At 39.2% G+C, this 14,683-nt stretch overlaps 1 protein-coding gene across 1 annotated transcript in view; it reads right to left on the bottom strand.

Annotated features, from left to right (window-relative positions):
• Window positions 1-14,683, bottom strand: part of DIS3L2 (DIS3 like 3'-5' exoribonuclease 2) — a 374,099-nt gene that overhangs the window by 289,026 nt on the left and 70,390 nt on the right. Inside the window, exon 5 of the mRNA XM_079923917.1 lies at window positions 11,672-11,773. Within this exon, the coding sequence (XP_079780043.1) occupies window positions 11,672-11,773 (102 nt within the window). The remainder of the gene's footprint in view (window positions 1-11,671; window positions 11,774-14,683) is intronic.

Genomic DNA, 14,683 nt, shown 5'->3' with positions numbered 1-14,683 from the left:
GCTCAGTAGTTGTGGCTCACGGGCTCTAGAGTGCAGGCTCAGTAGTTGTGGCGCACGGGTTTAGTTGCTCCACGGCATGTGGGATCTTCCCGGACCAGGGCTCCAACCTGCGACCCCTGCGTTGGCAGGCAGATTCTTAACCACTGCGCCACCAGGGAAGTCCCTACCCCTTTCCTTTAAATTCTCTACCCTACCACCAAAATGATATTCTACTATGCAAATCTGACTACATCACCCCTCCTCAAAATTCTTCAAAGGCTCCCCCATACCTACATGATAACGACAGAACTCCTTTACACAGTATGTAGACATTTCACGATGTGAACCTCCCGACCTGCCATTTACCAGCCCGGCCTCATCTCCTGCCACTTTATATCCCTATCTTGCATTTCAAGCTCCAAAATACTAAAATATCTATAGTTTTCCAAATCTACCATTTTCCTCTCCCTAGTTGCCTAAATTCATAAGACAATTATGTATATGCCCTAAATCATGACTAGTTTCTATAAAACATAGGATAATATATAGCTATTGAAAAATTTTTAATAAAAAATGAAAATTTTAACAATAGCAGTAGCAAGCAACAATATCAAAATACTACTGCTAATGATAAACTCTTTATGGTTTATAAATATTATCAAATAAATACCAGTACACTTCCTTAAAACTTCCTTGCCTTTCACTTACAAAAATTACACCATTAGCTTAATTTGAAGATCAACAAATTTACTTTATATTACACGCTGTACTTTAAAGCAAGAGTTACATAACTAAGGGTGATCTTAAAGACCATCTAGATCATTTTCAGGTATTTCTGAATTCTTTTTTCATTAGTGGTGATGTATTTATAGTAAATAATATAGAAATTTTTGCCTGATCTCCCTAATGACCAGTGGCATACACTTTTCAGATGGCTGGTCAGGAATGCAAAGTACAATGAATCTAATTAATCCAGTGTGATAGTCATCCGTGCAGTTCACCAGATATTTCCTGCTATCCCTACTTGCAGACAATTTGTAGAACTGTACTTCTTGGCCCTCTTGTGGTTGAGTAGGGCCAGGTGACTCATTCTGGCCAATGAGTTGTGAACAGAACTGATGAAGTCGCTTTGGGACAAAGGCATTTTAAATGTGGCCCCTCCAGGGCTCTGTTTCCTTCTGCCACAGAAAAGGGGAGTACTCCTGATGGCAGCTGTTCCATTCAGCCTGGGCTCTGGAGTGATGATCATTGAAAACAAAACCCTAGATGAGCTTGATGGGCAAAGGGCATGAGTAAGAAATAAACCACATCATTCCACAGTATAATCTTGCCTACCATACAACTGTCTAGCAATTTCCTCAAAGGAATGCATACTGAGATATCAACATTTTATGTCAACATTTTATGTCTGCTATGAGCAAATGTTATCAGTGGTAAATTCAAGAGCTGGGAATAGTAAACTTGAGTCATTATTATGATATTGGCCTAACTGTAACCCTCAGTCCTCATTTCAAAGAATAGTGGTAATATCTGACATTTCTTGAGCATTTATAATATGCCAGTATTGCTTTAAGTACTTTACCTATATTAACTCATTCCTTACAATGAATGTGAATTTCACCAAACCATCTCCATGGAGTTAAGGAGGAATGAATTAGTTTTCTAGCAAATAATCCTGAAATATTAATTGGGAGTTTCCCAGCACAAATAAGCTACTCTATCCTTAAATGATACATTCCTTATTTCAGACATTTCAATTTGAATTACAGAGATCTGAAGGCATGTTTAAAGCAGGCAAGAACCTGATGTATTTGATCCTAGAGCTGGCAATAAAGAAGAAGAAAAGATGATTGTTAAAAATAGGTTTGTGTATATAACAATTTTGGGAAAATCTGATCATGGTAGTAGATATACCTTACCTACCATACTGTTATGGGTGGAGGCTCCAAAGACCTTGCCCTCCAAGATTAAGTACCTTCCAAGTCTTTTTTGGGCCTGCCATGCAGGCCAAGAAACCAAACAGTTCTAAGAAATCCAAATTCCACTGGAATTGAGAGCAATCCAAAATGATAGTGGTTATATAAGAGATTGGATTAAATATAATCTAGTATGATGGGTGCATATTTAAAGAAGAACTTGGAAGACAAAACTTTAAAACAATCATTTGAAGGAAAAGTTAGTTGTCAAAGGAAACAATTTACTGTACTAGACCAATTTCATGTGACCATAAGAAGGTTTGGAATAGCCTTTGAAAGTTAGGGATTAAATGTGCACTTTGATTTTTGTTTGTTTAATTTAGAACAAGAGTAGTTACTCCTATCAGCACTTCCTTTATTCTTTTAAACTCAAGTTCTTTCTGTGCTAATCTCTTCCAAAATGTCCATCCATACTTCTATTATTCCCTTGCTGAAGTATTAGCATTCTGCATAAAAATAAGTTTTCTTAGGAACTGTACAATAGACATGTTAGAAAACATAGAATAATTGCCCTTGCTTTTCCATCCTTCTTAATTCATGTATAAACTTTACTCTGTTGTAAATTAAGTAAAATAATCCTGTCCCAAGAGAAATTTAGACTTAGCTAACAAAGTGCTTGGTTGATTTATTCCCAAGTACAATGCAGGTATTCAACAAATACCTGGGTGATAAATGAATAACATTATAATTTTCCATTGGGTATCCATATATCAAATATATTCCAGTCTGTCTTACTATATTTTAAATATTCAGACAGAAGAATATAGAAGCTAAGTTCCAATGAGAAGAAATTTCACTTGAAATCCACTCCTGACTCTTCAGCTAGTCAGCTTCTGTTTCACAGTTTCACCTGATTTTAATTTTAACGCTCTTATCAGCTTCCTGTACTCTGATTTTCTCTGGGCCACTCACTATGGCTGCATCAACTAAGCTACTCACCCTAGTTTCCAATCAAGCAAAGAAGTTAATATTTAAACAGCTTTGGCTCCTCTTATCAGAGGGCTTAGCTTTAACCCAACCCCCAGATCCAAGATACCAGAGCTGAATTCTGGGTTCCCAAATCTCCTTTGGTACAGCCAAAGAAGGCCCAGAGTTCTGGCTTTCAAGGTTGGTCTTCTGCTTTGGTTCTTGCTCCCAGTACCACTCTAGCCAATTCTCCTAGCTCAGGGATTAAATCCTATCCTTGACTCCCAGCCTAGTGGCTTCCTCCAACAGTCTGTTTGTAATAAGATGGTCTCACATCTCTGGAATTAGAACCCTGTCCCAAAGTCCCAGAAGAAGGCACCCTCTATATGACAAATGCCTACCTGCCTTCTGAATACTTGTGTCACATGTCCCATGAATTTGAGATCTGCTGCCAACAAGCCAGAATGGCATCTGAGTCTATAACCTCTTTGATTCTATGTCTTGTCCAGCAGGCTGTAGCTCATGGTTTCACTTTATAATTGGGTTAGCTCTCTCGGTTTCAATCTATTATGTAGGGCAGATGTCTGGTAAGACACATTCCCAATACTTGCCTCCCTAATGCCCTGGGGTAGCTTTCATATCTCTCTAGCCTTAGGATACAACCACTCAGTTCACTCGAATTCTAATTAATTGTTTCTAAATTGTTTGTCTTCTAAGAATAATACTGGGAGCTACTAAGTAAAAGATTTTAAAATTCTTTTAAAAATTAAAAATATATATAGATATATATAAAGCTACTAAGTAAAAGATTTTTTTAATTTTTTAAAAATTAACTGAAATACTACATCAAGACCAGTAAAACTCATAATAAAAAGATACTATATGCTGCTTAAAAAAAAAAAAAAAGAATACTGGGCCTTTGGTCGTTTCAATTGATAAAGTCATCTTCTTTACCCATGATGGCAACTCAGGATACTGCCTAATGCTAAATCATGTATTATTATTTTCTGGATTTATGTTGATTTTTATGATACCTGACAATATCTATCTACAGATCAAATAACTCTCTCCTTTGCACCTCTGGAATAACAAATAGCAATGAGGTCATGACATGAAGAGATGTGAATTTGCATCCCAACACTGTCACTCCCTAGTTGTATTTATTTGTTCCCTAAATAAGTAGTATGCTTAAGCTAAACCGCAGGTTTCCCATTCACGAAACTGGGATAGAGATAAAAGCAGACTAAAGAATGGTGTGAGGCACTAAATACAGTTCCTGGTACACAGTTAGCACTAAAAAGTTAGCAATCAGCAGCAGCATCCAGAGTCTACATACACTTAATTGCAATGCACTATAGTATTTGATTTTTAAGAGAAGAAAAATAATAGGATGAATTTATTATAGTTTAAAAAAGATAAAGGACAAGGTTGTTGATGATTATGGAAGATGAACTTGGTGGGAAAAAGAAAAGAAAATGGAAGAGGTGGGGCTAAGATCAAATACATGACAATTAGACGAGTTTACAAAGAGCAGGATACTGTGAGCTTCAGTAAAAGGGGGTCAGGATGTTAGTCTTCCTAGAGGGGGGGATCTTGGTAACAATTAGCAATTCCCTGCTTATGCCAGTGTCTAAGAGAGCTGGTTGAGGGGCTGCAGCACTCAGCCAACTGCATGGCAGAAAGACAGACCCTTACTTCATATGTTCCTCCCTGAAAGTGGAAATTTTCACCACCCTCTCCTGCCAAATAATTCTCAGCCCTAAACAAATCATTCTCATCCTAAAACAAAACCAAACCTCTCTTCTTCTCCATTCCCATCTTCCAAACCATAGTTCAAATGGAACCCCTTCTATGAAACCTTCCCAAATTCTCTCAGTTTAGTGCTCGCATAACATGTATTTCTCTATCGTACAAACCATACAACTGTTCCCATCCCTCTTCCAACCAGCCTACAAGCACCTTAAGAGCAAAGCATGTGACCTATTTGAGTTTGTACCTCCATCATCTAGCACAGGGCAGGAGGGGTGGAGGATGAAAAGCCACCAGGTACCCTGAACTGTTCCAGGCAGAATCATCAAGATCAATGGCTTCTAACCATTTGGGGACACATCCATCCACGCTGAAAACCTGAGGAAAGCCACAAACCCTCAGGCTATAAAAATACATACACACACCCTCACAGAAAAAAAAAAAAGAGCAAAAAAAACAAACATAAGGAAAGGAAAGAACATTAAGCTAAGTCAAGACATATGGATTCTACTCCGTTTCCCAAAACTCCAAGTTCTCAAACAAGTCGCTTAATTTCCAAATTGACAAAGTAAAGAAACTATCATTCGCCTCAAGAATCCTTCATTAAATGACTGTAATAAAAATTACATATAAATACTAAAAGCATGGAGGAATTCTGAAATTATAATTGTTATATAAGAGCAAATTATTTTTTATTATTGCCTCACAGCCTGATACTTCTACAGCTATCTATTTTGCCAAAAAACATGCTGTGAAATAAATTGACTATTTACTACTACAGCTAAAAGAACTGTTGTTTACATACCCAAGAGGGGTGAGCGCAACAAGAATAGAGAAGCAAAGATGAATAATCCAATTAATTCGCATTTGCTCACACCATTGACAACAGATTCCTTTGATAACAATATGCTTTTGTACTAACAAACCTGTAATACAATTGGCCAGTATGCTTTGAGATGTTTATATTCTACATGTCAGGGATTCTTGATGACAGTCTGAATATTCTCTTCTCCCTAGTTTGACCCTGTCACCAACAACTGTCACAGGTGGGCTATAGCCGACAGAGCTCCCCTCTTCAGAATGAGAAGCTGTGAAATACTTATTCCAATGAGGCCTAAGAGACATACTTAATGGGGCTGACTTTAATATAAAAAGCAGTTGTCAGGCAGCCACTGTGAACACCTTTAGGAACTCCACAGAAACGGAACAAGTATGGAACCTTGAGCCACTCTACATTTCAAATCTTCTGAAAGCCGAAGAGGGCCTATATACATACCAAGGCAGCCCCTCTGTCATCACCCCGACTCTACTTCTACCAGCAACACAAAGGGTAGGGTTCTCCTTGCCAGTCTAGGCCTTTCTCTATATCCATTCCAATCCTTGCTCAAAAGGATGTCATTAATAATAAGAGGCTCAGGATCCAGTCTCTCAGGGGGACATCATGGCCCAGCCACAAGTGTTAAGGTTCACATTTCTTCCTCAACTATCTTCCCACCAACCAAGTCTCAGATCCTGGGCCCAGAGAGTTCATCCCCAAGTTCCCTAGCTGCTTCTTTCTTCTTTTCTCCTGATTCACATATCATAGGCTTGTTATTCAAAGGATGGTTCCAGAACCCGTAGCACCAATGTTGACTAGGGACTTGTTAGAAATGCACGATTTGGGGCACCACCTCAGATCTACTAAATTATACTTTGCATTTCAACAAAGTCCCCAGGTGAATCATTTGCAAGTTAGAGACAAGCACTGGCCTACAGGATTGGCCTCAATTCTAATGAGGTATCCTCACATCCATCTTTCTCTGACAAAAAACAGCTACTCTCAGCTTTGTTCTGCACACCTCCTTCATGAATATCACCTCCTCTCCAGACTCCTCAATACTAATACTAATACTGGTCTTCTGAGTCCCTCTATTTCCCTCTACCCATCTGCCTAGAAACCCCAGCACTGCCCATTCCTGTACAGGACAGTGACTGCTATGATTCTTGATGAGGTGCCTGGCCCACCTGCCAGTAGCTCTGATGGAAGTCTCCAAAACCAAGTGGGCTCCAAAGTTCCTTTTTCTGTGCTGATTCAGGAGTCTTAGGCATTGGTAAGAAAACCATCAGAGGCTTTTCTACAATTAAGCTCTAGCACCATTTCTGAGGTCCCAGCCAATACCCAGCACCCAAGATTTAGGGACTTAGCCTACTTTTCTTTTGACTTGAAAGATGCCATGGTCCACTCTAGCCTCTGCAATATTTCTCTCCACAAGACTGACTATTAAAGAGATTCAGATTGGACAACACAGAGGATAAACAGGGACTCTTTACATTTTAAGAAGTGTACTGCTCGGGACTTCGCTGGCAGCCCAGTAGTTAAGACTTTGCCTTCCAATGCAGGGGGTGCAGGTTCGAGCCCTGGTTGGGGAGCTAAGATCCCACATTCCTCATGGCCAAAAAACCAAAACATAATACAGAAGCAATATTGTAACAAATTCAATAAAGACTTTAAAACTGGTCCACATCAAAAAAATCTTAAAAAAAAAAAGTGTACTGCTAACTGGAAAGTTGTTTTTACACTTGGGGGAATGCAGAAATAATATAGGCAGAACATTACAAATTACAGCTAAAAGGATTTCATCCAAAGTTCCTGACTCTAGCCTCTTTGGTCTGGGCTTCCTATGCTTAATCCTGAGAACATATTTCACTAAACATCCTCCTCCTCCTTGCTTAAGGGCTAGGATTTTGTTTGGAATTATGCTTAATCTACAGATCAATTTGAATAGAATTGGCAGTTTAACAATACTGAGTCTTTTAATTCATGAACACAGTATTTCTCACCATTTACTGAGGCCTTATTTAATTTCTCTCAATAATGTTTTATAGTCTTACACACCTTTGGTCACATTTAACCCTAAGTATTTCATATTTTTCATCCTATTAAAAATGGTACTTTAAGAAAGTTTTCAACTTCTAATTTTTCATTGCTACTATATAGAAATACAATGGGTTTTTGTATATCAGCCTCTGTCCTTCAGCCCTGCTAAGCTCACTTATTAGTTCTAGTAGCTTTTCTTGTAAATTCCTTAGGTTTTTATACATAGAAGATCACACAGTCTGAGAATAAGGAAGGTTTTCCTTCATCCTTTCCGATCTAAATGTTTTTTTCTATTGCTTTATCATACTGACTAGAATCTCCAGTATGATGTTGAATAAAAGGAATGAGAAGGGACAGTCTTACCTCATTCCCAATAGTAGAAAAAAAAATTCACTCTTTCACCATTAAGAATAATGTTAGTTATAAGTATCTCCTAGGTATTCTTCATCAGACTGAAGAAGTCCTCTTCTATTGCTAGTCTACTATGAGTTTTTATCATGAATGGTTGTGGACTTTTGTCAAATATATTTTCTGCATCTATCAAAATGATGGCATTTGATTTAAATATGGGGTTAACTTTAGCCTGTTAATATGGTGAATTACACCAAATTGCTTTTCAGATATTAAACCAGCCTTGCACTCCTGAGATAAACCCCACTTGCTCATGCTGTATTAGCCTTTTAATACATTGCTGGATTTTATTTGTTAATATTTTGTTGAGGACTTTTTCACCCATGTTTGTGAGGAGTACTGGTCTGTAGCTTTCTTTTCTTAAAATGTCCATTCCTGGTTTTGGTATTAGGGCAATGCTGGCCTCATAGAATGAGTTGGAAAAGGTATCCTTCTCTTGTTTTTCCTGTAAGCGTTTTTGTAAAATCAGGACTATTTCTTCCTTAAATGTTTAGTGGAATTCATCAGTAAGTGAAACCATCTAGGCTCCATATACTTTCAAGATCTCTATTAAAATGTTTAAAAAGAAATTAAGGGCTTCCCTAGTGGCACAGCGGTTGGGAGTCCACCTGCCGATGCAGGGGACGCAGGTTCGTGCCCTGGTCCGGGAAGATCCCACATGCCGTGGAGCAGCTGGGCCCGTGAGCCATGGCTGCTGAGCCTGCGCGTCCGGAGCCTGTGCTCCGCAACGGGAGAGGCCACGACAGTGAGAGGCCCACGTACCGCAAAAAAAAAAAAAGAAATTAACACTTAACACAGCCATTCCATTAACTCTTTAACCAGTCAATACCTCATACCTGCTCTGGTCAGCTCTAGATCCATCTGTCTTGCTAAACACTCTTCTATTTCTTTCTAGTCTATCCATTCTCACCCCTTAAGTAGAAGGGATCCATCATCTTTTCTGTTCCTTGGCTTATCTTTACTATAATGCTGCCTATTTACTCTCTCTATGACCTCTAGGAATACTTCCTTTGGTTTGACCAGACCCTAATGCATTCTTCCTGTCATCTTAAACCCAGTCAACACTGCTAGATGATGCTTTCAGGAAAAGAGGAAATGACCTAAATCAACCTATGTTCCTAGGACCTGGAGCCAACCCTTAGCTGTGTTTTCAAGACTCAAGTAAGGAGACTATCCACAATTGTCAGCAACTAGGGATGGGAGTTGGGGGGAGGTGAAGAGGTAGATCTGGACTAGGATAATTCACTCTTGTAAAACACTCTGCACTTAACTTCGCAGCATTAATCAAAATTTTCCTTAAATTTGTGTAAGTGTGAGTAGCATCTGTCTCTTCCTACCTGCACTCCCTACCAGACTAAAAGCTCCATGAGGGCAACAACTATGTCCATCTTGAGCATTAATGATTTCCGTGCACCCTACAAATTCCTGACACATAGGTCTTACTCAATTACTATAGCCCTATCAGATAAAAAGAAGAATTTAGTTTCTGCCTCAACAAAGCTCTGAGATAAGGTAGTACTTCCCACATTTCTGGAAAAAATTAATAATAAAAACTTGAGCTGCTACCATGGGTCAGGCACTATTCTAAGATTTCTCCATATATTCTCATTTAATCCTATGACAAACCTACGAAGTAGGTACTATGATTATTCTCATTCTACAGATGAGGTATTTGAAGCACAGAGAGGCTGTATAATTCACCCAAGGTTATACAGATGACTGGCAAAGATGAGCTTCAAACCCAAGTAGCCTAGCCTAAAAGTCCACTCTATTAATCACTCTGCTGTAATACCTCTCACTGAAGAGGATACCAAATTCTTGAGTAGCAATAAATTGAGCCAAATAAAATAAAAGATATGATATAAAGAATACTAGGGGGACTTCCCTGGTGGCACAGTGCTTGGGAGTCTGCCTGCCAGTGCAGGGGACGCAGGTTCGAGCCCTGGTCTGGGAGGATCCCACGTGGCACAGAGCAGCTGGGCCCATATGCCTCAACTACTAAGCCTGCATTCTGGGGCCCACAAGCCACAACTACTGAAGCCCACGCGCCTAGAGCCCATGCTCGGCAACAAGAGAAGCCACCGCAATGAGAAGCCCGCGCACAGCAACGAAGAATAAACCTCACGCACCGCAACTAGAGAAAGCCCGCACACAGGAATGAAGACCCAACGCAGCCAAAAATAAATAAATAAATGAAAAAAAAAAGAATACTAGGAATCATGCAGCTCAATATTAAAAAAACAAACAACCTAATCAAAAAATGGGCAGAAGACCTAAATAGACATTTCTCCAAAGAAGACATACAGATGGCCAAGAGGCACATGAAAAGATGCTCAACATCACTAATTATTAGAGAAATGCAAATCAAAACTACAATGAGGTATCACCTCACACCGGTTAGAATGGGCATCATCAGAAAATCTACAAACAACAAATGCTGGAGAGGGTGTGGAGAAAAGGGAACCCTCTTGCACTGTTGATGGGAATGTAAATTGATACAGCCACTATGGAGAACAATATGGAGGTTCCTTAAAAAACTAAAAGTAGAATTACCATATGACCCAGCAATCCCACTACTGGGCAAATACTCAGAGAAAACCATAATTCAAAAAGACACATGCACCCCAATGTTCACTGCAGCACTATTTACAATAGCCAGGTCATGGAAGCAACCTAAATGCCCATCGACAGATGAATGGATAAAGAAGATGTAGTACATATATACAATGGAATATTACTCAGCCATAAAAAGGAATGAAATTGGGTCATTTTGTAGAGATGTGGATGGACCTAGAGTCTGTCATACAGAGTGAAGTAAGTCAGAAAGAGAAAAACAAACATCGTATATTAACGCATATATGTGGAACCTAGAAAAATGGTACAGATGAACCAGGTTGCAAGGCAGAAATAGAGACACAGATGTAGAGAACAAACGTATGGATACCACAGGGGGAAAGAGGGTGGGGGTGGGGGTAGGTGGTGGTGGTGGGATGAATTGGGAGATTGGGATTGACGTATATACACTAATATGTATAAAACAGATAATAAGAAACTGCTGTATAAATAAAATAAAATAAAATTCAAAAAAAGAAAAGAATACTAGGAAGAAAAATTCAGACTTAGATATACAAGTTACCAGTTTTATTTGACAATTCAAAGAAACTGTTGCTATGAATCATTCTAGTGCCTGATCCTTATTTAAAACAATAGTCAAAACAAAACCAAATCCTCCTTTTCAGTTGACAGACACAGATGGAGACTAAAACCCAGAATATTCTCATGTTAAAAACATTTTCGTCTGCTACCAAATTTCTGTTTTATAAAAATACACAGTCTATTTTTATCTGCCACGAGAAGTCCAATTACCAAACTGGACATCACAGAACTAGATATGTGTTGCCTGGGTTCTCCAGGAGAGGCAGCAGGAATATGTGAAGACTGCACCATCCTTATGGCTTTGTCTTTCTAGTTCTCCCAGCATTAAATGTGGGATATTAATACGTATCAGGTTTGAATGTCCCCTGCAAGCTTTTTTTCTATCCTAAAAATTACCAGAAACCAATGCAAAGCATGTGACAGGGAAGACAGATCATAGGGGAGGGAACAAGGTGAACCGAAATCATTAAATGTCTGCGCACCCAATGCTTCTATGTCCCAAGAATTCTGTGGTCTGCTTCTGAGGCAACCAAGGGCCTTAGGGGTCTGTGACTGTTTCAGTTAATGATGTCTCACTGATGCACTACTGCAAAAGGCCCTGAGAAGTCTACAGTTATAAAAGGAAAATTTAACTCACCTTCCACTGCTCCTCTGGAAGCAGATTCACAACCACCAGGTCCCCATTCAAGGCTCTATTACGAGCAACAACCCCATCAATAAAAATGTCTCGATCACCATCCTAGGTTGGAGAAGGAAATAAAGTAGTCAGTTTACCAAGGCTTGGAACCAAAAGTTACTTCCTTGGTTTGAAAACTGTAGACTCTACAATCTGTCCACTGAGTTAACAGGAACACTAGTATTTAACCACAAACAGACCTAGAGGAAGCTCAGCCTCTTTGGAACTAATAGAAATGGTGATGAACACAGAAGAACAGGTTAACATAATACTAAAAAATCACCAAATAAGAGAAGATCTACTGTAGACAGGCCAAACCAAACAAACAAAAATACATAAAGCAGAAAACGAGGAGCTTCTCTGGTGGCGCAGTGGTTGAGAGTCCGCCCGCCGATGCAGGGGACACGGGTTCGTGCCCCAGCCCGGGAGGATCCCACATGCCGTGGAGCGGCTGGGCCCGTGAGCCATGGCCACTGATCCTGCGCGTCCGGAGTCTGTGCTCTGCAGCGGGAGCGGCCGCAGCAGTGAGAGGCCCGCCTACCGCAAAAAAAAAAAAAAAAGGAAGAAAACGAGGACTGCATGCTTTCATAACTGAAATGAGAAAGAAGTAAGTTACCCTTTTTTGTTTTAAATAAAATAAAGCATGATGGTACCTTTTGTACATGACTGAATTTTTGTAAGGGAAAGGTAAAAAGTAGACAATTTGCAAGAAAACACAAGAACAACAACACATTGATATAATCCCCAAAGAAAATCAACCAAGGGCAGGAGCAACAACCAGCTCCAGAAGTTGGGTTCTCTAGGAGAAAACCAGCAAAGTCACACTCCCCCCAAAGAAGTGGCAGAGAGAGCAATGTGGTTTGTTTGTTTGTTTTCTAACTGAAGTATAGTTGATTTACAATACTGTGTTAGTTTCAGGTGTGCAGCATAGTGATTCAGTTATTTTTTTTCAGATTATATTCCATTATAGGTTATTACAAGATATTGAATATAATTCTCTGTACTATACAGTAAATCTTGTTTGCTTATCTATTTTATGTATAGTAGTTTGTATCTGTTAATTCCATATTCCTTAACTGTCCCTCTCCAGCCTCTGGTAAACATAAATTTGTTTCTATGTCTGTGAGTCTGTTATATATAGATTCATTTGTATTATTTTTTAGAATCCATATATAAGTGATACCATATAGTATTTTTCTTTCTGTCTGTCTCTGTCTTCACTAAGCATTATATTCTCTGGGTCTATCCATGTTGCTGCAAATGGCAGTATTTCACTCTTTTGTATGGCTGAGTAATATTCCAATGTATATATACCACATCTTCTTAAGCCAATCGTCTGTTGATCAGCACCTGGGTTGTTTTCATGTCTTGGCTATTGAACCCAGGTCCACAGCAGTGAACGCCCGAGTCTTAAGTTAGCACCTGGGTTGTTTTCATGTCTTGGCTATTGAACCCAGGTCCACAGCAGTGAAAGCCTGAGTCTTAATCACTGGGACACCAGGGAATTCCCCTCAAGCACATACTTAAAAACAATCCACCTGAAGCAGTGTAGCCCCAGTGAACTCCCCAGGTATCGAGTGCCAAACTTAATTAGTTGCCAGAGTCTTCTTATTAAGCCAAATTACTTTGCAAAAATAATTAAATGGAAAAGGTAGCTAAGAAAAGCATGACTTCAGCAGTAAGTTTCCATGAAAAAATTAAACATTTTCAAAATGTTTCACCAACAAACATGCAAAGATGTGGCTGGACCTAGAGACTGTCATACAGAATGAAGTGAGAAAGAGAAAAACAAATATCATACATTAACACATATACGTGGAATCTAGAAAAAATGGTGCAGATGAACGGTTTGCAAGGCAGAAATAGAGACACAGCTGTAGAGAACAAACGTATGGACACCAAGGGGGGAAAGGGGGGAAGGGGAGGGGGGCGGTGGTGGTGGGATGAATTGGGAGATTGGAATTGACATATATACACTAATATGCATAAAATAGATAACTAATAAGAACCTGCTGTAAAAAAATAAATAAATAAAATACATATATGCAAAAAAACAAACAAACATGTACTCTCATCCTTTCACCCTTCCAAGAGTTTATATTATGTGCTTCTTTTCAGAGGATAAGAGAGAAATAAAATGTTAATTTTTCTCAAAGGAGGTAACAGCAAACTGGCTTGGAAAGCCACCACTCAAACTTTTCTACTAGAGACAGTTGATGTTACGCTCAACAGACTGCAGGTGATTACTATGATATTTTAAATAAAGATAAAATTAACACTGCAAATTCACCACCACACTCACAGAATGGGATTTCATATACTCAGTATTTTTTTTACAGTTTCCAATTACAAACCATTAGAGATCTTTAGAACAGTCTTTCTGTTCAATTTCCAATTTAGCCACAGGCTAGCAGCTGTGGCCTGCACACTTTGCCAAACCTGACCCACCCTAGTCCCTAAGGAATAGCTACCGTGCCAGTCACAAAGACGGTTCATGATAAGCTTCTCAGAGAAATAAGAAGAGGCAACCAGTAAATAAAGAGTGAACAACTGAAGTGTGGCACAACATCATCAACTGCCTTCTGCAATTTATAAAGTAATGGGATCTCTCCGACTTCTCTACAATGAAAATAAAGCTGTCTAGAGGTCATCCGATCCCATCATCATGTGTCAAAACGTATGCAATCAGATGCCTCTTTCGGAAGCAGCTACACCACTCTTAGCTTAGAGAGTTAAGAGGGTAAGATGCTGGTACTGTCATGTTTCTATCCCAAGAAACGAAGAGAAGCAGGGCTGAATTGAACCTCGAACAATACACAAATCTATAGATACTGAATCACAACTCAGCTCTTACTTGATTCATTCAGAAGCCTGCATCTATTGCAGCATCTCTTATTTTAAAGATACTTGAGGCCAGAAACTATCAAACTCTTAGAGGAAAACATAGGCAGAACACTCTATGACATAAATCAC

The sequence above is a fragment of the Stenella coeruleoalba genome (genome assembly GCF_951394435.1).
Source record: "Stenella coeruleoalba genome assembly, chromosome: 6".
NCBI lineage: Eukaryota > Metazoa > Chordata > Mammalia > Artiodactyla > Delphinidae > Stenella > Stenella coeruleoalba.
This window is presented reverse-complemented; position numbering and strand designations above follow the sequence as displayed.